At 46.6% G+C, this 24418-nt stretch overlaps 7 protein-coding genes across 7 annotated transcripts; 4 read left to right on the top strand and 3 right to left on the bottom strand.

Moving 5' to 3' along the window:
* Positions 1-22: 22 nt before the first annotated feature.
* F5891DRAFT_941114 (histidine phosphatase superfamily-domain-containing protein) lies at positions 23-3596 on the bottom strand (the record flags this gene model as incomplete). Its single annotated transcript, XM_041374319.1, has 16 exons — positions 23-121; positions 176-248; positions 305-451; positions 524-534; positions 590-785; positions 837-1036; positions 1092-1188; positions 1241-1326; positions 1386-1724; positions 1778-1803; positions 1853-1922; positions 1973-2448; positions 2507-2676; positions 2724-2929; positions 2989-3431; positions 3482-3596. 16 exons carry the CDS (start codon positions 3594-3596, stop codon positions 23-25), a joined length of 2754 nt encoding a protein of 917 aa, XP_041232797.1.
* A 392-nt stretch (positions 3597-3988) lies between these two features.
* Positions 3989-4477, top strand: F5891DRAFT_1000588 (uncharacterized protein). The gene is made up of 2 exons (XM_041360118.1): positions 3989-4222; positions 4270-4477. Exons 1-2 carry the CDS (start codon positions 4115-4117, stop codon positions 4417-4419), a joined length of 258 nt encoding a protein of 85 aa, XP_041232796.1. The 5' UTR covers positions 3989-4114; the 3' UTR covers positions 4420-4477.
* Positions 4478-4922: 445 nt separating this feature from the next.
* Positions 4923-9145, top strand: F5891DRAFT_1000583 (HAD-like domain-containing protein). The gene is made up of 12 exons (XM_041360117.1): positions 4923-5179; positions 5234-5751; positions 5805-6354; positions 6405-6549; positions 6605-7046; positions 7102-7298; positions 7352-8115; positions 8170-8304; positions 8359-8401; positions 8462-8574; positions 8628-8740; positions 8789-9145. The coding sequence occupies exons 2-12, from the start codon at positions 5378-5380 to the stop codon at positions 8853-8855; spliced, it is 2943 nt and encodes a 980-aa protein (XP_041232795.1). The 5' UTR covers positions 4923-5179; positions 5234-5377; the 3' UTR covers positions 8856-9145.
* Positions 9146-12110: 2965 nt separating this feature from the next.
* On the bottom strand, positions 12111-13027 carry F5891DRAFT_1230571 (uncharacterized protein; the record flags this gene model as incomplete). Its single annotated transcript, XM_041369569.1, has 2 exons — positions 12111-12626; positions 12677-13027. 2 exons carry the CDS (start codon positions 13025-13027, stop codon positions 12111-12113), a joined length of 867 nt encoding a protein of 288 aa, XP_041232794.1.
* Positions 13028-19365: 6338 nt separating this feature from the next.
* F5891DRAFT_940744 (uncharacterized protein) lies at positions 19366-19716 on the top strand (the record flags this gene model as incomplete). Its single annotated transcript, XM_041374293.1, has 1 exon — positions 19366-19716. A coding segment is annotated over one exon (351 nt), but the record flags the coding sequence as incomplete, so codon positions are not given.
* A 619-nt stretch (positions 19717-20335) lies between these two features.
* F5891DRAFT_1181513 (uncharacterized protein) lies at positions 20336-21342 on the bottom strand (the record flags this gene model as incomplete). Its single annotated transcript, XM_041366044.1, has 3 exons — positions 20336-20670; positions 20733-20793; positions 20860-21342. The coding sequence occupies 3 exons, from the start codon at positions 21340-21342 to the stop codon at positions 20336-20338; spliced, it is 879 nt and encodes a 292-aa protein (XP_041232792.1).
* Positions 21343-22422: 1080 nt separating this feature from the next.
* F5891DRAFT_974969 (uncharacterized protein) lies at positions 22423-23419 on the top strand (the record flags this gene model as incomplete). Its single annotated transcript, XM_041376481.1, has 5 exons — positions 22423-22588; positions 22695-22810; positions 22863-22979; positions 23111-23178; positions 23242-23419. The coding sequence occupies 5 exons, from the start codon at positions 22423-22425 to the stop codon at positions 23417-23419; spliced, it is 645 nt and encodes a 214-aa protein (XP_041232791.1).
* Between the last annotated feature and the right edge of the window lie 999 nt (positions 23420-24418).

The following is a 24418-nucleotide window of genomic DNA, read 5'->3' as shown; positions in this document are numbered from 1 at the left end:
ACTCGAAGTGACAACGGGGTATTCATCTATCGTCGCTGCTGCTATTAGTATCGTTGATACTAGGGAAATGTCCCCGGAATTTATTTGCCTCAAATGGAGTATCGGTTCCCGTGTCATCGTCCTGCTAGTGTCACTTGCATGTGAGATGCGTTCCAGTACACTAATTGAAACGTACCTCGGTCATTTTACCGAAATGCTTAGAAAGTTTCTCGATCACGAGACTATATGGCAGGTGTTGCGTCAATTTTCTACGAAGAGTCATTAGCTCCATGGGGCGAATTTAATGATCACTGAAATTTGCCACCTTCGAGGCTGTACATTTAAAGAATGACGTGCATCCAAGGTGGAGTCCAGGACGTTCGACGAGTGAGCACCTTCACTAAGGGAGAGTCTAATCGAATATTCCTTATCAGAATTCCCGCGTCCAAAATTGCGTTCGTAGAGTTCAAATCTAGGGGGAAGTAAGTCGGCAAACGGCGGTCAGGGAAGTTAGTCGACAAATGGATACAAAGAATTGACCTACGTGATATGGGACTACAAAAAATCCTTTATCAGTATACTTCCATGCCCAGATATGAACCGAACTTACACAATAGTCTAACTCGGGTATCCGCCTATTCGCAATTGGTAGGCCGGAATGCAGCACGAGATTGACAAGCGTATGAATATGGCTTTCTTTGGTGAAATAAAGGGTCAAGGAACTGGCGCCATTGTTTCGCGCAGCCTCCAGGTCTTCTACGACTTTCCGAAGTAGTGGTAATGAAGTCAGAACGCCAATCTGCTCCCTGTACAAAGTTCAACTTCATACAAACGAGTCATGGTTCATCAAGTCACACTTTTCATCAGCCTCAATGCCGTATTCCTGAGGCGCCACTAGATCAAACAGGGCTTTAGCACGCCCGTAGAGTTCATGCAACTTGCGGTCTTGAGTCTGGCTCGGATCCTGGCCATGGCCAGCGTTTTGGTCGAAGATGGAGAACAGGAATGTTCGGTGGTGCAGTGCGCAATACTTGATGGTGTCGTAAAGCTCAGAGACCTGCAAGATCAACATGGATCAGTCACCAGGTGAGCGTACATGACAAGGTGCCTACACGAGAGGGGTCAAACTTCTTTTGTTCGACATCGCAGAAATCCTCAAACAGTTTGTCCCAGCGTTCTCTGAACAACCAAGGTTCATCATCGCAACACCTACAGATATTCGTAAACCTGACACTTTCCAAAGGTCGATGAATTTTCATACCATCGTTCCTGAATCGTGTCTACATCCATAGTCTCAAAATTCTTGTGCATGATTGCCCGGAAGGAGCTCAAAAGTTCGATAACCTCCTGTGATGATGTAGCATGAGCATTTGACTAACCTATGTACATGCAATGCGCTGACGGACCTTGACAACTTCGACCGGTTCCTTTTTCATGCTCTTTGGCCATGTGAGCTCAGGACGCTTCTCAGGTTCACCGGGTCTCAGCAATATCTTTAGGCGTTTCTTCACGTCGTCCATCAAGTCTTTGGCTGCATTGGAGTCGTCGAGAAGGTCTTTACGAATGATCAGTTCCGGAGGTGCTGCCCCTTGTGAGCTTAATCTGCCATCTTGGGAGGAGCGAGAGGAAAGGGAGCTGCTAGGAGTCGACGAAGAAGCGGAAAAACTCGAAGAGGCGTTGTCGACGAGTGCTGCAGCAAAAATCTCGGCGGATGCAATCACGCGGCGCTCGGATGAGGTATAGATCTGGATTGTAAATTTAGAATGCCACTGTCTCTATAGGCAAATCTCAAACGAACCTTGACATTTTGAAGAGCCTCTTTATCTAAACACGAAGGTCAGTTATACCATTCTCCTCATCTTGATGTACTTACTCATAATGGTCAGATCCTTTTTCATATTCTCTCCCAGGTCGCGGGATTGGTATCTTGCTGAATGCGTGAACTGTGCCCAAGAAATTCGCATCAACATGAATGATACAAGAGTCAACACACTTCACCGCCCCACTTGAAGACCAGTGTCAGCTTTGTTAATCTCCTTGCCTGTCCAGCCTGTCTCTTCGAATACACTGGCTTTAGCTGCGCTTTAGTCCCAGGAAGATTGATCTTATTGAAGAGCGCAGTATTGAGCTGCGTGAGTTTCGCCAGGTCATCGCCACCCGCGCCCAGAGCTTTTGCCTCCTCGACTGCTTGGGCGATGAGGTTCAGTTGAGATGTCTCACGAAGGATGATCTCCTCTTTCTCTCCATTGAGTAGCCGAACGAAAGGCTGTGTCCATACGTCACCGATAGGAAAATTAAATTTCAACTTCTGTTTGGGCGTGCGGTCAGCATGTCGGAAGACTGTTACGTTCGCCTTGAGGATCCATGTTGGTGGCTGCCCTCTGGTTGTAGTATCTGCTGAGGGTACCGGACGTTCTGGCGAGGATGACACGTGAATGCACAGGTTAGCCAAGATCTCGGCAGCCTTATCTAAGTAGCGATAATCAGACATGAAGCCGACTAGATATGATATCTCATCGTCGCTTACCGTAATAACCCTCATTTCCCTTGACAAAGCTCCATCCGTTGACATCGATGATCTGAGTTTTCTTGCCTCCCTCACATCGAAGCATGTCGAAGCCGCAAACGTTCTGACCAAATGCTTGACATATTTTCGCCGCGTACGTCTTCTCTTTCTCACTCAGATGGGTAATAAACCTAATTCATCCATGAGTGATGGGATTACAAATTACTGAGTGACAAACCGAATCTCCTTGCCTTCTGTGTTTCGACGAACAACGCCATCAACCACAGGAGACTTTCGAGTTTCAGCGTGAAAGTAATCCTTGCCGACCGTGTAGACCTTGATGTCCTCAGAGTTATCGACGTCGATGAACTCCTCGTAGATATATGATCCGTCCGTCCGCGGATGATTCAATGAAGGATCAAGGTCACTTGACTTATTACCGACCTAGTAGCGGAAGAGATAAGTCGATGGATGCGTAAAGGGCCCATTAAATCGATGTATACCTTCCTAAAGAGGCGGCGCCCCCCACCCCCACGAAAATAAATATAAACATTGTGGTCTTCACCACTAACAGGTTTTTCTACGAAGGGTTTCTCCAGGACTTGACCGTCAATGACGATGGCATTTTCATCTTGGCGAAGTGAAACCTCAGGGGTCACTCTAAAGCCACCCAATGTGACGCCAAGCTTCTTGGACATTGCATCTTTGAGTTCTGCATCAACTTGAGGACCACCATCGCGAGAAACTTCTAGTCGCTTAGGTGTCGGGACCTGTAAATGGTCGAGAATAGCTCCGACCAGACGACGATCCCATAGTAAGGCTTGCGGTACAAGGTCGTTGATGCAGAAGGGGTGACGCAGTTTGACATAAGATATGGCCTTGTCTAGGGGGAAATCGGTGGAAAAGAAAGAAATAAGTACATCACAGCGGGGCCAATTTTCGACATCTGACAGGAGCGTGAGTAGGCAGTGGCGGTATTAAGGAGAGAGAACATACCCTCGTCAAGGATAACCTTATCACCGAAAACTTTGACTTGAATAGCGCCGTGGGCTCTCTCTACGAGTCGTGTGAGTATTTCTCTCATAGCCTTTGATCTGGCTTTGATATCCATTGCACAGATGCCGAGGATCACAGGGGAGCGATTAGTATCATGGAAAAGCGCGCGTTCATCGCTGGAAGCAATGGAAGAACGAGAGGAAGATCTTGTAACATTTGAGCTGGAGCGAGGAGATTGACGTTCTGGAGAATTTAAGAAAGCTGAAATTCGGGATTGCCTGTCTCTGAACATGATAGATCAATAACCTATCGAAATCAAATAGTTAGACTCCGTCACGGTAGTCCTGTCAACTAATTTAAATTCTTGATACGACAGTGTCCACTGTGAAAAAAATTGAGCAAACGTACCCTGTAGGCGTGAGGAGAGCAGCACACGACCCCTGCCGGAATGTTCCGGTACCATACAGTCTCAGCCTGCAGGCCAGGATGGAGTCCTTGCGCTGTTCGCTTCCTTCGTTTTTCTGCCACGACGTCCAGAGTCTCGCACTTCCTCACTCGTACCCACGGGTTTTCCTTCATATCTACCAGTCTCCCTTCCACCACTTCCTTTTAATTCCTCTCAGTTCACACTTCATGTTTCTTGTTAATCGAGCATCCTTGTTGTACATGTACTGCATACTTTTGTTTGGAAGCTACTCGAAGAGTCGATCGAATTCGTACATAGATATCCTGCTCTCCCAGGTGGCTCTACCTGATTGCGTCCCATCCAAAGCTAATGCTCGGTCTAGCCCAATCTCAAAGATCAGGTCAGCGACCTCGAGCCAGGCGAAGGTGTTGATCCAGATTCAAACCTTAGGAAATTTTTAATTTGGAAATTCCCAATCGAGTTTCTTCTGAAAATCAAAACAAGGCATATTTCAAAAAGAGACCGAAAATAAACTTACTTATCAGACCAGGCATGGTCGACCATTTTTGAATCTTAGGCGGAAGAGAGAAGTGAGTGTTCTCGGTGTCCCTACATTCCCCACGAGGCCATTGCTACTAGACTAATGGCCGCATCATCCTTTTGAAGCACCAAGCAGTCCTGTCCGTTGGCCCGATCCTATTCGGTTTTTCAAGCGCTGAGGCCGGACTCAGGATGTTTGAGCTCAGGCTCCCAGATCTCAGGAACTCCAAATGTAATGCCACGTCCGCTGACGTAACCACGCGAGGCAATTCTCAAACTGATGCCGAGGAAGCATCACGCTTCGCATCCGAGTCACGCGGATGCAATATTCTTTCCTTCTCGAACTATGATCGATGATCGATGATCATTGTTTCACTCATCACAACGTCTACAGTCCCTACATCCCAACGCTTCGCCTTCCTCCCATGTCGCAAGTCCTCTGTCCAGGACTCCAGGGATCAGTCGCCGAGTGATCACTGATGTACCTCAACCTACACTACGATAGACTTTTGGACCCTTCTTCGCGTACTCTTGCCCCATTGCTACTTCGCCGTTCCGAAAAATTACGCAAGTACCGTTATCCTGTCAAAACCAAACCGTTTCATACCGTCATTTCTTCAATTTTCGTACTTTCGCTCCTGTTCTCGCCACCTTAACCTGTCCGGCTCAACGCCACTCACTTTCCGTCTATGTTTCCCTTAACCGTTCGGTCAATGTGTGCCCGAGGACTCTCAGAGTCTCGCGACTATAAAGTATACCCTGTACATTCGTATTAGACGGAATCTCATACGCTGATTCCCACTCAGAACACGTCCAAACGCTCTTTTAAAAGTCTCTTACTATCATCACTCTTGGAACAAAACGTCTCTCATAACTATCCTTTGTTCACTTTCCCCTTTGAACTCAAGTAGCCGCCTTACACAGCCCTGCAGGATAATACCGCTTCTCCGATGAATTGCTCCACGCCAGAGGCCCTAGAACGGAGCCTAAGCTCGTTGCACAAGGTAGGCGTTGACGACGTAGCGCATCTCGTCACCCTGTCCGTGGGTGGTATGACGTGCTCCTCATGTTCGGGCACCATCACCGAAATAGTTTCACGTCTCCCTGGCATCTCCGAAGTAGTTGTTAGCCTTCTTAGCAACTCTGCCACAGTTATTGTTGCTCGAAAGGATCTAGTTGGCTCCGTGACCAAAGCGATCGACGACTGTGGCTTCGAAGTCGATGTCATCAAGATCGAGCCCCTCATCCCATTGACGTCAACAAATAATTCTACAAAAACAGGTCCTAGGATATTATCCCTTCGTATCGACGGAATGTACTGCCAGTGCGTTAATCTTATTGTGGTCGCATGCGGGGTTACTGATATCCGCAAGCCAGACACTGTCCAATCAAAATCATGACCGCCTTAAAAAAGCTCCAGCCCGACATCACCATTATTAAACCACTAGCAAATCATTTGGATTCCGTGATAGAAGTCTCGTATATGCCATCGCCTCCAGACTTCACCATCCGCTCCATCACCTCCACTATTGTGTCCGTGGAACCGACGTTATACAGTGTATCAATCCATCGTGCACCTACTCTCGAAGAATGCACGCATCGCATGCAACGACGTGAGCAAAGAGTCTTGCTGCAGCGCCTGTTTTTCACCTTCATCATTACGATACCTACGTTCATCATTGGTGTCGTTTACATGAGTCTTGTTTCCGCTGACAATCTCACGAAGCTATATCTAATGCAGCCCATGTGGAATGGAAATGCATCTGCAATCGAGTGGGCACTCTTCTTCCTCGCAACCCCAGTATACTTCTATGGCGCTGGCACATTTCACCATCGGAGTATCAAGGAAATCAAAGCTTTGTGGAGGAAAGGGAGCGCGACCCCCATAATTAAGCGCTTCACTAGATTTGGCAGTATGAACCTTCTGGTATGTATCATGTAGCCCGCATTTTTATGTGATGATGACATCATGAACAGGTTTCTACTGGCGTAACTGTGGCCTATTTGTCATCGATTGTAGTTCTAGGTCTTGCAGCGACACAGCCACCTTCAGGTGATGGTACACGGCAAGAAACGACATATTTCGACTATGTCGTGTTCCTGACTATGTTCTTACTTGCTGGTGAGTGGAACTCGCGTGTTGTCTATCTTGCTTCCTTATCTACCGTAATCATTAGGCCGCTACCTCGAGGCATACAGTAAAGCGAGGACTGCAGACGCCATTACTGCACTCGGGTCATTTCGCCCTGCCGGAGCTCTTGTCTTGTCTCCTTGCTCTGCTTCTGCTTCTACTGCCCCCACGGTCGTTCCTCCCAATGATCCCGAAAAGTGCGACGTAGCGCACGATAACGGTAGCCTTGTTGCGTCTCCTGGGTTCAAATTTGAGAAGGTACTTGTAGATCTCTTGGAGGTTGGCGATGTAGTGCGTGTGCAAAACGGTGCGACACCACCATCAGACGGTACAATCGTCTCTGGTCCGGAAACATCCTTTGACGAAAGCTTTTTAACGGGCGAGGCTCAACTTATTAAGAAGAACATCGGGGATAAGGTTCTTCTTGGAACAATCAATAAGTCCAGGGCTGTAGATGTTCGAGTTGACGCTGTCGACGGTGTCACATTGTTAGTCTCCCAACTTCGATTCTAAAGATATTATTTACCTGACCGAGTTCTACAGGCTGGACCAGATTGTGCAGATTGTCCGTGAGGGTCAAACTCGTAGGGCACCCATTGAGTGCATCGCAGGCCATATTACAGGCGTTTTTGTCCCAATCATCACTTTACTGGCGATCGTCACTTGGTTGATATGGCTTACCTTGGGTGTTAGCGGTGCTATCCCTAGGAGTTACTTAGATACAAGTCAAGGCGGATGGAGTGAGTTTTTTCAAGGCGATTCACTTAGCTTTGTACTGACATCAGCTCTGTAGTCATCTGGTCTCTCGAGTTTGCAATCGCAGTATTCGTCGTGGCGTGCCCTTGTGGCATTGGCCTGGCAGCACCTACCGCTCTTCTTGTAGGATCCGGCCTTGCAGCTAAATATGGAATCTTGGCCCGCGGAGGTGGTGAGGCTTTCCAAGACATGGCGCAACTTGATGTCGTTGTGTTCGATAAGACCGGAACACTCACCGAAGGTGGCGAGCCCCGAGTGTCTGATGCCGAGATCCTGCTTTCGTCGGTGCCTGAGAAGACGCTTCTCGGAATCGCTGCGGAGTTAGAGTCTGCATCATCCCACCCGCTCGCAAATGCAATTAGGCAGTATGCGGGGGAGCATGGTGCCGTGTCTGTTGTTGGCAACGCGTTCGATGAAATTGCTGGTAAAGGCGTCAAAGCGGATTTCAAAGAAATGCAATGCAAGGCGATAGTAGGAAATGAAGCCCTGATGCAAGACCACGATGTCCCGCTCTCTCCAGACGTTCTCCAAGTGCTCGATAAATGGAAATCTGAGGCGAAGAGTATCGTCCTCCTCGCTGTCACGGTCGCAGACTTTGACAATGAATTCGTCGTTGCAGCTATATTCGCCGTGTCGGATCCCATCAGGAGGGAAGCTACTGGTGTTATACGTCATTTGCAGGAGCAGGGCATTGGGACATGGATGCTATCAGGGGATAACGAGACGACGGCAAAAGCAGTTGCAAAATCTGTGGGCATTCCTGAAATGAACGTCATTGCTGGAGTTTTACCTCAGCAAAAGGTTTGTCGTTATCCTCATTTTTTTCCGTGTTGTATGATCTGATTTATCTCACAGGCGAAACACATCGAATGGCTGCAGCGCAATGGTGCCAAACGCCCTTCTTCAAGATGGCGACGTATGTTAGGCAGGTCAACGTCAAACGAGCGCTGTGTCGTCGCAATGGTTGGGGATGGTATCAATGATGCACCTGTGAGTTCTCCATGCACGTCTTCATTTGTTATTTTGTCTTGAATGTGACGTTAGGCACTGGCTGTCAGTGACATAGGAATAGCTATCGGTTGCGGAAGTAAGCTCTAATATTCATCCAACCGCTAATAGAGCACATACCAACCAAGTTCGATGACAGGCGACATTGCATTATCTAGTGCTTCATTCATTCTCTTATACTCTAACCTCAAAACTTTGCTCATACTGAGTGACCTGTCAAGAAAAGTGTTTAACCGCGTCAAAATTAACTTTGTACATTTCATCCCTCTCTTTGCATCATTTGTCACCATTAATATATTTTGTAGATGTGGGCATTTATGTATAATTTGATCGCAGTCCCCATCGCTGCCGGCGTCATATACCCCGTCGGACACGCACGTTTAGCTCCCGTCTGGGCATCATTGGCTATGGCATTATCGTATGTACTTCCTGACTAGGCATCATCTATACTCATGTGTTATCCTAGCTCTGTATCTGTAATTTGTTCCTCTCTCGCACTCAAGCTGTACAGAGAGCCAAAGATACAGCTTTAACAAGTCCAATCCAGTCTTTTATGCAACCAACCCATTCATTTGTATTTGCATTTTAGTCGGAGTTCGAGTGTGACGTCTGCCTTCGGACTTAGTCGTATCGGCGATTGTGAGCAGTCGAAGGCAAGACTAACAGTTTATCAATCTGAGACCTTCCTCCTTATTCCGTTTATCCTATCTTATGACTCGTTTTGTTTAATCATAAGCTTTGGACGATACTAGTATAAGAACCGATGTAATTACTTATTTGTGAGGCAGGCGTTCTTGAATTTACCTTGAGTTGTATCTGGTTATTCTTGCGCGACTTATCTCTCTTGCAGGCTATACTGTTAATATTAAGCATAATACTCACTTGTGAGAAACAGTCAGGTTTTGTAAGTTCGTCTCTTAGGGCTTCAGTGCCAACGGTGACGCTTAACGCTTCAGACACCTCGTTTTGGCGATATTTGACCAATCTAGGACGAAATACCAATTTTTGGGGTTCCTTTGATTTGTTCCTGTAGCCAGCAGATCTATGCATCTAGATCGTGGTTCTGGTGGTTCCTACATCGGGTCAGGATCTTGCGGTCGAAATTTCACCAAGTCATTTTCAAGTCGATCAAAGGAAACGAGCTTCATTGGCTTACCTTTCAAAGGTAAGCCAATGAAGCTCGTTTCCTTTGATCTGTGTATAGTGTCGTGGGCAGAAGTAAATTGGCCTCTCGGCAGTTGGCAGAATGGCAGAAGTCGGCAAAATGTATTGTGAGCGTTTTTAGCTCTTTTTAACTATGTTTATACTACGGCAAAAATAGTTTCAACTACTACATTGAGGCTATGCCTTCTGACGTCAAAAGTGCATCAACATTCCACCCTGATACATCGTTTGAGCTTCGATTGAGTACCTCAATCTCTTCAACGAAGCCAGTTGGTGTGATACCTTTGTTAACCCTTTCTAGCTCACTCCAGTCAACGAGGCCGCCATCCAGAACATCCGGCACATCACCTGCAAACAAACTACCGCTTGCCTCATTATTTTCTCGTGCTTGGCCAGCCTCCCGCGTCTCGCGCTCGAATCTTTCAAATTCATCCACCAACTCCTCATCTGTAATTGATTCCGGACCCGCGAGATAATCCTGGTCATCAGAGTCTGTTGCGAGGGGAGGGATCCATGCAAATGATCTTTGTAGCTTGTCAGCGAGAGCAATGTCGAGTCCGTGTTCAGGACGGGTATGCATATGTGCGTGTTTTCGACGAACAGGTTTCCCAGCTTTATCAGCTCGTCATTCAAAACAAATATCACTAGTAAATACCTATGATCTCGAACACTCATTGACTGAAGAATAAGTGCATACCAACGAGATTCACAGTTCTTCTTCAATCCGCGCTTGACATTATCAATCTTTGCTTGCTCTTTCAGCTGACCACCCCAGTAGTGTGATCCATTGAAAAATGTAACGACATGTGTGGCCTTTGTGACATTTTGCTTCATAAACGGGTGGGCACATATTTCACCTATGATGGTGTTAAGGCCATGAAGAAAACAGGGTAACGTCTAGCAATCAAATGAGCTCATACATAGTATGATAAGACAAGAGCATCAAACTGACAATGACCCAGTAGAACTTTGCTTGAAATTTCCGTCGGAAGGATTGCATCACAGTTGGATTGTCTGTCGTCACAGCAATTATGTTATGTCCATCACCAATCTCCATTCGTTCTAAGGCTTTCACAGAGACTTCGAGTAACTTGTCTGCAGAACCTCGGTGTCCTGTCATGTCTTCGAGACTGAGCACAACAGGATGCTGGTTGACTTCTGCAGCCATGGAGCCATACAAGCTCCGTCGAATCTTATCCTCCCAACCATCAAGCAGATAGGTGAGACATTTACGACCTTTAAGACGAGCAATATCTTCCATTTGGACACGAGCTATCTCACTGTCCATGATCGAGTGCGAGAGTACATAACGTGATGGTGCCTGATAGGAGGGACGTATTTCATCAAGGAAGTGCCAGAAGAACCAGTTTTCAGTAATTGAGAATGGTATGTTGGAGTGAACAATGAACCTGTGCCCATGAATGAGTAATTACATCACAATACAAAGTAATTACTGACTGAAGCAGCTTGAAATGTGCTCGATTGGTTTGCTCAGGTGTGACAGGGAGGTCTACATATCCAAGAAGATTGCTCCGTTTTCGTGATTCCACGCTAGTCTGACCCTGAGAATGGCTATTTGACTCCGAAGTTGTGGAGGTGATAGGTGGGGATAGAAGGTCTTGATTGCCTTTTTTTGTAGCAAGGTAGCCACGAACTTCTGCGCGAGTACGATCAGGGGCATTGGGACATGTTTTCTGGTCGATTAAATGTTTGAGATGGTTATCGTCACGGCCCTCAATGGATGCCGAGCAGTAGTTGCATGTGAAGAAGTAGTGGTTTGAGTTGTTTTTGACTTTCTCCCCAATAACAAAGTGGTCAGACACAAGTTTTCGGATGGGACGGCCCTTGCCGCCCTTGGACTTTGAGGCCATGGTAACAACCACCAAGATACATTCTAACATATGTCAAATTTTTACTGTTTGTTAGTCGGAACAAATACTAGGTCATAATATTTCTGCCGACTTCTGCCAACCACCTTCGACCTACTGCCGGCAATTGCCGCTTGGCAATTGCCACCGGCAGAATGGCAGCATTCTGCCAACAACACTATCTGTGTAGTGAGAGGGAATGTACACTTAAGTCAGTTTGCAATTCGTGAGTATGGTGTTGAATTTCGTATGTCATTAATGAACAAGGGCAAGAAAAATTTAACATATGTACTACCACTATTATACGACGACATGTATATCAAGAACGACAATTTAACATATGTACTACTGTAGCAGATAGCTCAGCGACGTACGAAGTCAACTAGTTATATTGGTATACCTGTAGCAGATAGCTACATGTGTTGTTAGCTAGGTAGATACTGAATACTATGAAGGTACTAACCTCAGCAACGTACGAAGTCAACTGAGGGTAGCAGCGGAGCGCGAGAACAAACAATATTTGTAAGTACTAGGAAATGAACACGGTACCAAAGGTCCATGGCAACGAGGATTGATATAACGACAACTACCACTATTATACGACGACATGTATATCAAAAACGAGGGACGAGAACACAATAAGTCACAATTATGATATCATTATGATATCAAACAGAAGGTACTGAAAATGGTGCGAGAAATGTGTCAGTAGACGATTCAATGCATTGAGCAAGCGTGGACTCACTTTTAATGGTCCTATCTCCGAGTTCTCGATCGCTTGTTAATTTGGCCAATTTGGTTCACCTGCGCCATACGGGTGGACTCCTGCCGAATACGACCAGTCTTTCGCAGAGTATTTGGATCAGCAGACTCGACAACCTCCATGACCGTGTCGACGGCCTTTGACACGCGCTTTCGTTTTACCTTGAGTGTTTTCTCTGGTGCGCTATGCTGCATGTCTCCGTTTTGTGGAGTCTCCACTGCAGGAGGCGCAGGAGGTGCGGAAGGGAGAACTGGGGCAGGGAGAACTGAAGAAGGGAGAATTGGGGCAGGGAGAACCGGGGCAAGGAGAATTGGGGCAGGGAGAACCAGGGAGTGACATGGAAGGGAGTGGGAAGGGAGAACCAGGGAGTGACGTGGAAGAGAGTGGGAAGGGAGTGATGGGGAAGGGAGCGACGGGAACGTGAATTGCGGGGTTGCTATAGGTGGCAAAGAAGGTAACGAGTGCGATGCTGCCGATTGGGTAAACAAATGTGATGTGATTGGGGACAACTGTAATGCAGGGGGAAAGAGTTTGATGAAGACAGGAATGAGCGCAGTACAGGTGGCGTCCTCCAGGTGGAAGAGCCTATAGATCCATTGGGCGTGCTTGGAGATCCGTTGAGTAAGGGGCGGAGAAGAGGCGGTGGATTTTCCCAATTCAGTGCATCAAATGAGGCCTTTGTTGTGAATGAGACGTCTTGGAGGTTGTATCCGTTGGATGACTGCAGACTGACATTGGGGGAGAAAGAAACAGATGGGTCATGGAGGCCGTAGTGCTCAGTGGAAGCAGGGGGTGCAGATAAACCCAGAGGTGGTGATTGAAAGGATGTTGTAGCCGGAGGTGTTGTGGGAAGTGCGTCTGGCTGAGAGCAACCAGAATCAAGTGACTGGGAAGCGGATGGGGCAGACATCACTGAAAACAAACCAACATGATATGACCATATTTACCTTATAAGGTTGAGTGAACCAGATTTCCCAATATATGTCTATGTGGTGGCTTGTAAGACGCACACCAGGTGCCTAATCTGTGATCTATTTTGTCTTATGCTTTGCTCTTTGGTGAACTCATATCAGCCTATATAAGCTCTCTAGCTAGTATTCATATTTTTACGCTCCACTGTCCAAATCGTCCATCACATTACTGATTCATAGTCTCTTCTTTATTTTAGCTTTCTTCCGATAAATCAATAGAATCCCATATTTAGTTCCAAACTAGTGTTCCGACTTCTGCAGTTTTCCATCAAAATTGTACGATAAAGTAGGATTTTATATAGCAATCTAGTGTGACCGTAGTTTGACAGCGACTTTGGAGACATTGAGATCATAAACTATGAATGTTATAGCTCATCTGCTTTTAGCCAGAGGTATCATACGCCAATATATGAGTCAACTGGCAGCGGTGAACTTCAAGTTGAAAATAGCATGTACTATGAGAGCAGACTCGTCAGATGCATACCTGCAGGACTGGAATGCCGAATTGAACGATGTCCGATGTGACTATAAGTTTTCAAGCTTGAAATCGTGCATAAGTAGCATGATGGTATCAGGGGCTGCGAGCAGATAGATGTAAGTTTGAGTACCAGGACTATGTACGCATTGTGACCGTCAGTCACACGCAGTGCGCCGCCGCGATCCTGAGTTTGGACTTCGAAGCTTCAGCTTCAAGCTGGAGTGTTCTGTAACAACGAAAAGGTCACTCCATAGTTGTTGCTCAATGCAAGCACATAAAATACAAAGTTTATCTCATCCTAAAATTTGAAATCCGGCCCTTCGTCATCCGAGTCACTCATGAATGTATCCTCGTCTTCATTATCCGGGTCACTCATGGATGTATCATCGTCTTCATCATCCGAGTCACTCGTGGATGTATCCTCATCTTCATCATCCCATGCATCGGATCCACTGTCTTCTTCGTCATCGGTTATTTCCCCTTGAGCTCGATTCCGGTGGTCATTAACATGGGACTCAACGGTGTTGCTTGTCGTAGGTTCCAGATCACCCTCATCCAAAGGTTCGTCATCATTGCTCAGGCGCCCGATGGAATCATCATCATCAGTCGCATTTGGCAAGACATACTGAATTTGATGACCGATGCCAATGCGTGCAAAGCGAGCAAACATATCACGATCCGCAAAACTGTGTTTGAATAGTCAATTATGAAGGTCTTAAACAGCGTCTGAGACTCTGAGTCAATGGACTCACATGTTAACATAAAATGCAGTCCAATCGGTTACTTCTCCAAACGGTCGTGCAACTGTGGGGCCATGTCGCAGGAGTTCATCCGTGTGACCATCAGCAAAGGCTGGTATCAGATGGCAAGCTCTGAGGACAAGAGAAGGGTCGAGGAAACCGAATGCAGTGGGTGAGTCTGGTACGAATCCGACTTTCGGGAGTCGACCTTCCTTGAAGCCCCACCGGTAATGTGGAACTACACCAAGCCACCGAACCCACAAGAACTCCATTGATTGCGGAGAGCGATTACGAGCCTCCGGGCTAATGTGGAGTATCTGTATGCAAAAGGCGCCCAAAACCTGCGCATACCAGAATGGATGAGGGTTGGTGCCTTGTTCCCTCGACAACATCATTACAGTGCGACCGCACCCTGGTTTCAAAGTGTCTTGGTCCCGGTGAATATTGTATGTCGTGTAGTTAATTTGGAGGCGCTTGGCCTGGGAGACTCTGCTGAGGTTGTTGATGAACAGTATGTTACCTCGTTGGGCGTTACTGAATTCTCGCTCATCGCCGTCATAGTCCAAGCCTAGGAGCCGCGAGAGAAAGTGATCCTTCAATCTCGGAACGAAGTCCTTTGGGCACTGTTAGCAGTCAAACAGTAAGTCAGCTGATGCGTCTTACTTTGACAGCTGGATCGTCCCTATGTTCCCCAAGGTAAGAGGCCAAATTCAGGTTATTGTGTTTATTGCCTGATAAAAAATGATGGGCTTCAGGTGGTAGATCGCTGGCGTGTATGTCCTGAAGGAGGGTTATTGACGACTGTTGCCGTCGGATGCGAGTGCGCCTTCGTTCCTGCCTAGCCAGCTGCTTCGAAGCGTCTTGCTTGTTTGTACTTCGATACAACATTTTGATGAAGCGGTGAGCTAGCTCGCCCTGTAAAAAATGCAGAATATCAGTACGGACAATGTAGCTAGATATCAAACACGTACAATTTGGGTAGTATATGAATCTGTCGTACCATACAACCTAATTGAAGCTGTGTAATCACTGAGCGCATGCAATTTATAGGTTAGAAGATTGAAGGTTTTGATTCAGGTGCCGGAAACCTTTGCTTCTTGATTGGTAGACTGCGGATTAGTGTCTTGCCTCCTCTGATGTGCAGCAACTTCACTTGGAAGCTCCATAGTTTCAAAGGCTGAACATGTAAACTGCTGAAATCGCCGAAGTTGCTTTCCTAAGGCATTCAGCGCTTGATCGAGTTTGTCGAGTGAATCATCGGTGTGAAGCCGAAGTTTGGCGAGGGCATGCCATTCTGCCAGTTGAAAGAGAAGAAGCCAAATAATATCATCGTGCTCTCTAGGGAACAATCCTTCGAAGGCAGGGATTGCGCACTGTTCCAAAAAAAAGAAGCAAATTAGTGTCAGAAACCATGAGGACTGTCAGACTAACCTGTAAGACATCTTCAAAGTGCCTTGCAGCATTTTGTCGGACATCAGATACATTTGTTGGAAAGCGCCGAATAGCGCCCTTGCCAAAGGAAGGGATCGAGCGAAAGCTATGGTAAAAGGTATCCGCATTAGATAGAACTCCTCTGCAGTCAGATGTCTTACCGTTCATTCAGGACAACTATCCATTCAGAGTTTATAGCGTAGAGTAGCCTGATGAGATGTTTGAAGACAGCCTTGAAGACACCCAGCTCAAATTCGTGTAGAAGGTCAACAACGAGCATTGGAAAGCAATCAAAGCCAAAAGGACCTAAACGGTCAGCAAAGGCATTCTGTGGGTGACGTACAATAAAGGCCAAGTTAAATGAACACCGAGATATGCTTACAAGGGTAGGCACAAGTGATGACTCTTTTAGAAGATGTTTGACAGCGGCACCCTTGATCGGGGTGCCTAACTTGTAGATGGTGTTGCGTGCAGCAATAATGATATCTTTGATATAACTATGTACTCTTGCAACTCTTCCCGACATATCAGACCAAAGTCCAATCCGACCAAAACACGATTTTGGAAGCAGACATCGAGGACAAGGACACACGCCCTTGTCACGAATTGCTGCAATAAGAACTCTTCAAGGTCTCATTAGCAGAAACGGTGTGAGAAGCGTTCACTCTACGCACTTTTCAGGGTAATCTGCAGAGTAGGTAAATATTCTAGGGAATACTCGGTGGTATACCCCATCGTGACACTTGATGACGATGCCGTTTCTGTAGGCGTCAAGAAAGTCGTCATCTATTAAGATACACCAGATAGCGTGAAACATCTCGCGCTTGCAGTGGGCAAGAATGTCGTGGTAGCTCTTCCTTTTAACCGAAGTAATTGTCGCAATGAATTGTTTGATAGACTCTGGAAGCTGCCGAGGACAGGCCGATGACCATCAGCATAACAATACTAGTATTTGAAGTATAGATACACCTACAGTAGGAATAAATCCAACAGTGTGACACGCACCGGAAGAAGGACAGGCACGAGCATATTTAGACTGATTTCCAAAGTACAAGTAAATCGGCCATGCCGCCGCATTCCCAAACTGTGCCAAGTGCGTGGAATCCGACAAGAACATGAGTCCTGCAATGACTTTCTTGAGCTTACAGCCGTCATCTCTCCTTTGCTTCTGCAGGTCGTCATGAGCCTGAATCCATGCATCTGACGTATAGAGCTCATCGTGAAGGCGCTGCTCTTGACTAGTCGCAGGAGACCTCCAAAAGCGCTTGAAAGGAGTGAAATGAAACCATTTTAACGTTACGTCTGTGAAAGCAGCATGGATCACTGCTGTGAGCGGCCGGTAATGGAATCCAGGGACTGTGAAAATCTGCCCGTTGCTGTTTGAGTTCTTCTCCCGTGTTGGTACAAGAATCTCTGCAGCCACCTCTTTCCACCCATCCCTTCGAAAGATCTCACTGTCGCCAAGTTCAGCTTCCAAGGAATCCAAACACCTCACTTCGGTATGGGCATTGAAGCCCTCTAAGTCCTCGATTTTGAAATCTTCAGCCGATATGACTTCTCTGACTAGTCGAGTTACTTGAGCTTCAGATGACTGATTGCTTCTGCTCAGCATCCAAGTCATGAGGCGCCAGACACTCATGTTCCGCCATGGCCAGGGAGGAGCCTTTGACGAAGATGTCATCTTAGGTTCAGTATTAACACTCGAGTCGGGATAAAAATTGGATAGCTGATCTACAGAGACGAATGCGTCGGGATCATGCATTGGTCGATGGCGATATTCTCGTCCAATGCCAAATTGGTTGAGGGATGTCCAGAAAGAGTCGAATACATGGAGGATGACTCGGGGAAGGGTGGAGGAGGCTGAGGTATTGGGAGTGGTGGCACAGGAAGCTCATCACGAAATCGCATAGGCAACTGGCGAGAGCGAGTAGGGCGATTCAGGCAAGTGTCTTCAGGAACAGGAGTTGCCATGGATGGTTCAGCCTGCTCCTCAAAAAGGCCATGCACTTGAAGCTCCGTTGATGGTTGAAGCACTGATGGAGGTTGAGGAGGTTGAGAGGCGCTGCTGGAGGATAGGTCTGGGAATGTGTAACTGCTACTGCCACTGGCAGCAGATGTGACCCCAGGCGAAGATGCCTGAGTAGGCGCATCCAACTGTGACGTCGTGGCATCCTCACCAGTGGTCTAATCAAATAAAGATCAGGCTGTGAAGCAGGTGTATAGTAATACTACTCACTTGAGCGGTACCAAGCTTGATCTTCTTAGCTGCAGGTGCTCCTTGCACAATTTCGGAGGCTCGTTTGAAATGTAGTGACTGTTGTGTCAGCTGTTGCTGCCAGTGAGAACAACTTTTGCGGTGACGGGTCAGGCCTCCTGACGCTGAAAATGACCGACCACACTTCTCATGGCATTTGAAATAACCGCTCATCAAAATCTCAAGAAGTAGTAGTACAGTCAGAAGTAAAACAAAATGATTGGGAATGAGATTAACTCTCATGTTCCCTCTCAGTCTGTCACTGAGGGTGTATTCGGTGAGGCTAGGGTGAACGATTCAGCTTTGGTGCCATGACTTGGGGGAGTCTTACATGGTGACCGTGACCATGTTGATAAATATTTTTGGCCGCCATCAATGATGGAACTGCCACCGAAATCTTAAAGCTGAAAATGGACTGACAATAGCCATGAGTAACTAGTGTCGTGTGGGGCATGGAATGCAAATAAATTGGTACGTAATTCAAATGTACTAACACTATTACAGAATGGGTGGGGATGGAGCCTTCACCAGAGAAGGTATAGGATGAAGATGAGGTTGCTGGGGGGAAGCCTCTCGGGAGGGGAACATTCGCATTGGACGGCTCATTGACGGATGAGGTCAGTTGGAGTGTTTCATCCAAAATCAGGCGCTTCAAGAAATTCAGGTCAGCGTAAAATGTTGTGGGACGAACGAAAGGAATCATACCAGCCCTTCTAGTACTTGTCAAGTTTGTCGCCCATGTTCTTTGACAACTTCTTGAATTCGCATTTGGACTGTTTGTGCTGAGGGACAAACATGAGTTTACCTGGAAGAAACTGTTAGATGGGCAGGAAGAGAGTGAAAACTGACCTGTGAGACAAGGTGAGTCACTAGGTTTTTGTCCGGTCTAGTAATGAATGTTACCGCAAGTGGTTATGACTCAGGCTCTCGGACGAGGCGCCTGCAGCATGATTGTGATGAAAGGTCACACTACCTTGTTAGGTAGCCCCCTCAGGGTAGTGTGACGCTTCGTCCCATCAACCAGTGGCACCTCCGAGTCTTAATGTGTTATCGATGTTTTTCTTCTACACTCCTCCCTCTCAACATACATTAGTTGCATCGATGGATTTCACTCAACTTGACTATGTTCTCGAATGCATCGCATCGTGGTACAGGGTGCCAGTGCAGGAGGTGTTGGATGAATGGTTGGAGAAGCGACGGGTCTGTGGTCCTGATGGATGGAGGCTCCTTGATGGCATACCTTGCATCATCGGAGGGTTCACGGCACTTCTAGGTAAGTGCGATACTTTATCATAGGGTAGAATAGCTAAATACATTACAGGGACACTCGAAGGGCGAGGGGGGAACTTCCCCTGGAAAACGCTACCTACCGTTCTAGCCTATCGTGGCTGTATCCTTGGAAACTACCCGGAGAACATACTCATGCCTGGTGAGAGACGTGCAACACTTGCAAAGAGCAAAGGCATACACAATCTCTCTCTCCATGAGCAGCGCATCCTTGCAAATGCCCTCAAGGATGATGTCCTCACCGTCAAATCTGTTGCAGTAGATGCCCGCAAAACTCTCATGGCCTCGCGTGACCCCGTCATTGTTGGAGAAGCGCCCCTCGCAGATTCTCCTCACACTTGTGGGCGACGAGGGTTTGCCAATGGGAAGATCGATAGACTGTGGCTCGACCCGTCTGCGCGGCGCTTCTCCTCCAAAATCTCATGCCACAACATCTAATCCACGGCGGCTCCGCAGTGTTCGTGGAGGTACCACCCGTCCCACTTTCCTGGAAGAGGGCGATACGGCAACGTTCACTGGTCTTGGAACTCCCACAGATTACCACCATCAAGGATGGTGCTATTGATGAAGACACCACGGAGGACGAGGAGGAAGTTGACGAACTTGTTGGGTCGCAGCAAAGGACATAATCTTACATCCTCGCGAGCCTCCCTTCCACAACTGTACTAACCATTAATCTTATGACACAACATCCATGCATGACACTCCCTCACCCGTACTCGTCGCAAGAGCTGCAATGGGCTGGCTAATGCTGTACGTGTTCGTGCTTTCTGGCTCTAAGATGGGGAGGAGGTATATCAGTGGCGGGTGTCTGACTGTGAGCGATTGAAGTCATACGCTGCTGTATGTATAGAATACTGCTAGTCTACAAGAATTAGAATTTGCATTGACCCGACCATGATTGCAGAGAGTATGAACTGTTATATATGTTAGATGTACAATTTGAAATACACGCAAGTAGTACTACAACAATGCATTGGGTGTGGTGCTCAACATTACTGTAGAAGGTGATCAGCTTGCGAACACAATAATACTAGTAAGAGTTAATACATACCATTTAAAATGCCTTCAAAGGACCGGCATTGAGACGATGACATTTGAAGGGGCTGCTTGGCATTGCGGCAGGTGGCAACAGGATGGTGAGTTCTCGTAAAACAGTGCTGAAAATGTCATGTTTCCTGCTTTTGACTCGATGGTGACAAAACGCCATGTGCACTTCAACTAGTGCACCCTTCAGTTTCGACTCATACTGAGACGGTAGGATGAGGTTATGATCTGAATCATATGCTGGCAAGGGGCAGATGCTATGGGTTGATACCAGGCTTTCCAAATGGCCTTTGCATCGGTCGGCCACTGGCCAGGTGGCAATGTCGAATTCGGGGTTGAGGCCATCTGCAGTCGAGTATCAACAATTAGTGTACTAATGACGGACATAAGAATCATTCATGGCTTACCATGCCAGTAGTTTTCATCACCGTAAACTTCGCCAGCAGTGTCTTGCTGATCGTTATTGGCCTGGTTCGCCACGGTGATATTCAGTAATTAATAATGTGCACAGACAAGTATATGATGAACACTTACTTCAAAAAGACCGTGCGTCAGTTTGATCGATCTCTGGCCGAGTGAGTTATGAATGACACTGAGTTTATCATACTCTTCTGGCCTCGGGATTAATCCTTCGAAATGAGCGAGATTGTCAAGGATATCCGGGAAGTCTTCTGATGAGAATCGGAATGAATCGTTACGGGCAGCAGTGAGCTGACAGCTCAATTTCACGTCTGCAAAGCGACCATGAAACACGTTTGAGGGATTAAAATTTCCATCTGGGGTGAAATTAAAGTCATTGCGACTGATCTCAAACACACCGCGGATGATAAACTCTGTGGGTTGGAGTCCGCCTCCCTTGCTGACAAGAATGTTTCCGTCTTGTCCACCTATGAAATATTCAACATGACGGATAAGTCTTGGTGTAGCAGCATAGAATCCACCAGAAGAATTTTGGAGTCTTTGAAGTACCGATGCAGGGGTACTAGTAGCAGAGGATGGCTTACGTTTGGGAGACATTGCAGGTGATACATGATGTGATGCGAGTCTTATTGAGAAACAAAAATCATGTTCCGTGTATACAAGTGACGCGCAGCGGCAATGACATCATGGACGTACTAGTAGTGTAAGTATATCGAACACATCTTGCTTGAAGATCAGAGTTTCTGATGGTCAGAATTGTGGGGGCAGCGGCACAATGAAGATCGGCTGACTAGTATCGCCAGTAGAGGGAAAGCTTGCGGAACATGTACATTGTCCTAGTGGTCATGGGATCTGACTGCATCTGCGAAATTATCGGCAATTGAATGGTATTAGTTGTGCTCACATTTGAAAATTTGTTTTGCTGCACCCACATTCCGGAAAGAAGCTAGGCTGCTTGTGAAATCCCTGTGCCCATATAATGAGCCGGCATCTGAATCAAGTCAAGTCTGAGTCCCTGCTTCCGTAAAGGACCTAAACAGACTTTAGTAAAGGCTAGTCGTAAGTGCTCTGTCACAGTTCACATGTTAGGCCCCACTTGGCACTGCCTCAAAACCTTGCAACCTTGCACTGACTCGGACCCCTGTGCCAGAGCATGACCTCCCCAAGACCCTCCTGTCACTCCCTGCTTGAACCGTTTTGCATCTGGAAAATGGAGTGCTTATTTGTCATTATGTTCTTATATTACACTATACGTACCTTATTTCTTGTCAACATTTGGGAGCTGGTACTTCGGAAGGGTAACAGGAGGCTCGTCACTCCTTTGAGCATGCCAGCTGGATCATGTCAAGCGGCCCGAGTGACCTGGAGGGAGCTGCAAATATATTTTTTCGACCAGAACTCAACCCTGATCCATACCTTTTTTGCATGACGGACATCCTCCCATTCAGGCCATCCACTTCTAATGTTACCGGTCTTCAACGTTGTGTTCATGTGCTTGCGAACAGGATCTTAGGAACTTGGTTTTTGCCAACCGAGAGATTGGTACGTTGGAATGCAGGGTCAAGAAGAAGCGAAATAAATTCTGTATCAGACCAAGGTCATTTTTGTGTAAGTTTGAAATGTGGAGCAACTTAAATTTAAATACCATCACTCAACTTGAAGGAGGAACCAGCAAAGATGTCCGACACAGAATCCAGTAGTGCTGACTCTCGGCCCTCTGACTTTAATGATGGAGCTGAGGCGATCTTGAATACTACCTTTGGAGCTCATAGAGCAGGCAAGGGCGTCCATCGCTCAAGGAGCTCCACTCCGCAAAGTCACAAGGACTCCTGCCCTGGCCCAGGTCAGTCGCACGGGCAAGGTGGTCCAGTGTATTCCTGTGGGTGTTATGCTTATGGTGAGATTTTCGACTTTGAATAATTCGTCCACATACCTGAAGTGTCTCACAGATCGGTTTCCAGACCGCAGAAAGGAGTTTTTCCAACTTCAGAATGACTACATAAAGGACACTAATAAGCTGCGGCCATGTCTCAAGCGAAAAAGGTCAGAGTACGAGTTGAATAATGTGAGTATGCCTGGCTTTATCTTTCAAATTATGCACTTACCATCATATGGAGGCTCCGGACAATTTCGGCCAGGGCAGTACCAATGGGAAGAAAGTATCATGGAAACATGACAGACTCAGAAGGAGATTTGGGCACCTAATTGACGAAATTCTGGGTGTGTTAGAAGCTGTGAGTAGAATTGAGGCGGCCATCGGTAGGCAAAGTGAAATCCTTACTGAAGTCTGTGACGCGGTTGAAAACCATGGCATGTGATGTTGCTCGGTGCTTGCTAGTAGTTAAGTCTCATTTGATGTACATAGACTCTTCTGGAGCAACATGTAGTAGTAATCAGTATTGATGCAGTCCAGGTACTTGACTGGGAACACAAGTGAGTGGCTTACACCGGAAAGAGACAACTATCATAGCGTCATCTAGCACGTGTTTGACATAGCGCCCAGACTGCAAACGTGACACGTGGCGACTCAGCCGTGACAGCACTGCCTTCCTTGTCACGGGCTCAATTGTCAATCGCGCTCTATCTGGACCTGGACTCGGCCACCGACAATTTGGCCGGACGAAAATTGGGCAGCGCCGGACAAGATGAGTTATGGGTCTCGCTGGTTGTGTAGATCAGTGAGTGTTGTTAGAATGAAGTTCTCGAAGGTATGCTCACCTTTTCTTCATCGTCCGAGTGCGCTATGTTAAGGCCATGGATATCCTGGTTCTTATTTGTAGGCTCCTAAACGCGCTGCCAAGTTCAGGTGCGCTGGAGAAGCTCATGAGCGCTCCATTCATGATTATGGGTACAGTGGCTCAAAAAAGTGTCCCAATGTTTGTAGCTTTTCATGTAATTGCTATATCATGTGTCAAGCCGTGGGAATATGACTAAGCCATAGGGAGGTGTCGGAAAGGTCTGCTTCTCAGCTTCATTTCGGTTCCCTATACCGTGGGAAAATAACGACATTATGTGAAGATATGATTATTTTAATTTGATGACTCATTGGGACACTTTTTTGACTTTGAGTTTAACTAATGTAATCTCTATAATTCTAGTACTTTGTGTGACCTCCTTCTGCCCCAATCACTTCTGCCACTCTTCTAGACATATTCTCTATCAATTTTGGGTATTCCTCTTTGGTATTTTCATCATACTCTGTTGTAACACTGTCTCATAGTTGGAATAGCCCCTATGGTGAATCTTGATATGCTACAAGCAATTTCTTGAGTGATTCTCAGGGGTATTCAATATGGTTGATGTCTTGCATCTATGCTGAACATGATAGAATAGTAATATCATGGTCTTTAAGTTATTTGGTAGCCAATCTAGAAGGTTGCTCTATAAGACTTAAGATCTCTTAATCACTATATTCTAATCGGAAAGGCCACTGATGCTAAAAAGGTGACTAAATTGATTATTTCCATCATCTCTATGACTATCTCTACTCAAATAGTCAGACAGACTCTTAAGACAGCCCACTTTGAAGCTATAATCAAGAGAAACAGATTCTTCTGTCTCCAACCTATAAACAGAAAAGACAAGATGCTACTTTCAAGTACAAATATTGGACTGCTAATAGCTGAAAGAGGTTTATCTAGTTATATAAGGTTAAAATCAATAGGATGAGATC

This window comes from Suillus fuscotomentosus (genome assembly GCF_016647785.1).
Source record: "Suillus fuscotomentosus strain FC203 chromosome Unknown F5891scaffold_3, whole genome shotgun sequence".
Taxonomy (NCBI): domain Eukaryota; kingdom Fungi; phylum Basidiomycota; class Agaricomycetes; order Boletales; family Suillaceae; genus Suillus; species Suillus fuscotomentosus.
The sequence above is the reverse complement of the archived record's forward strand: the minus strand, read 5'-3'. Positions and strand labels throughout refer to the sequence as shown.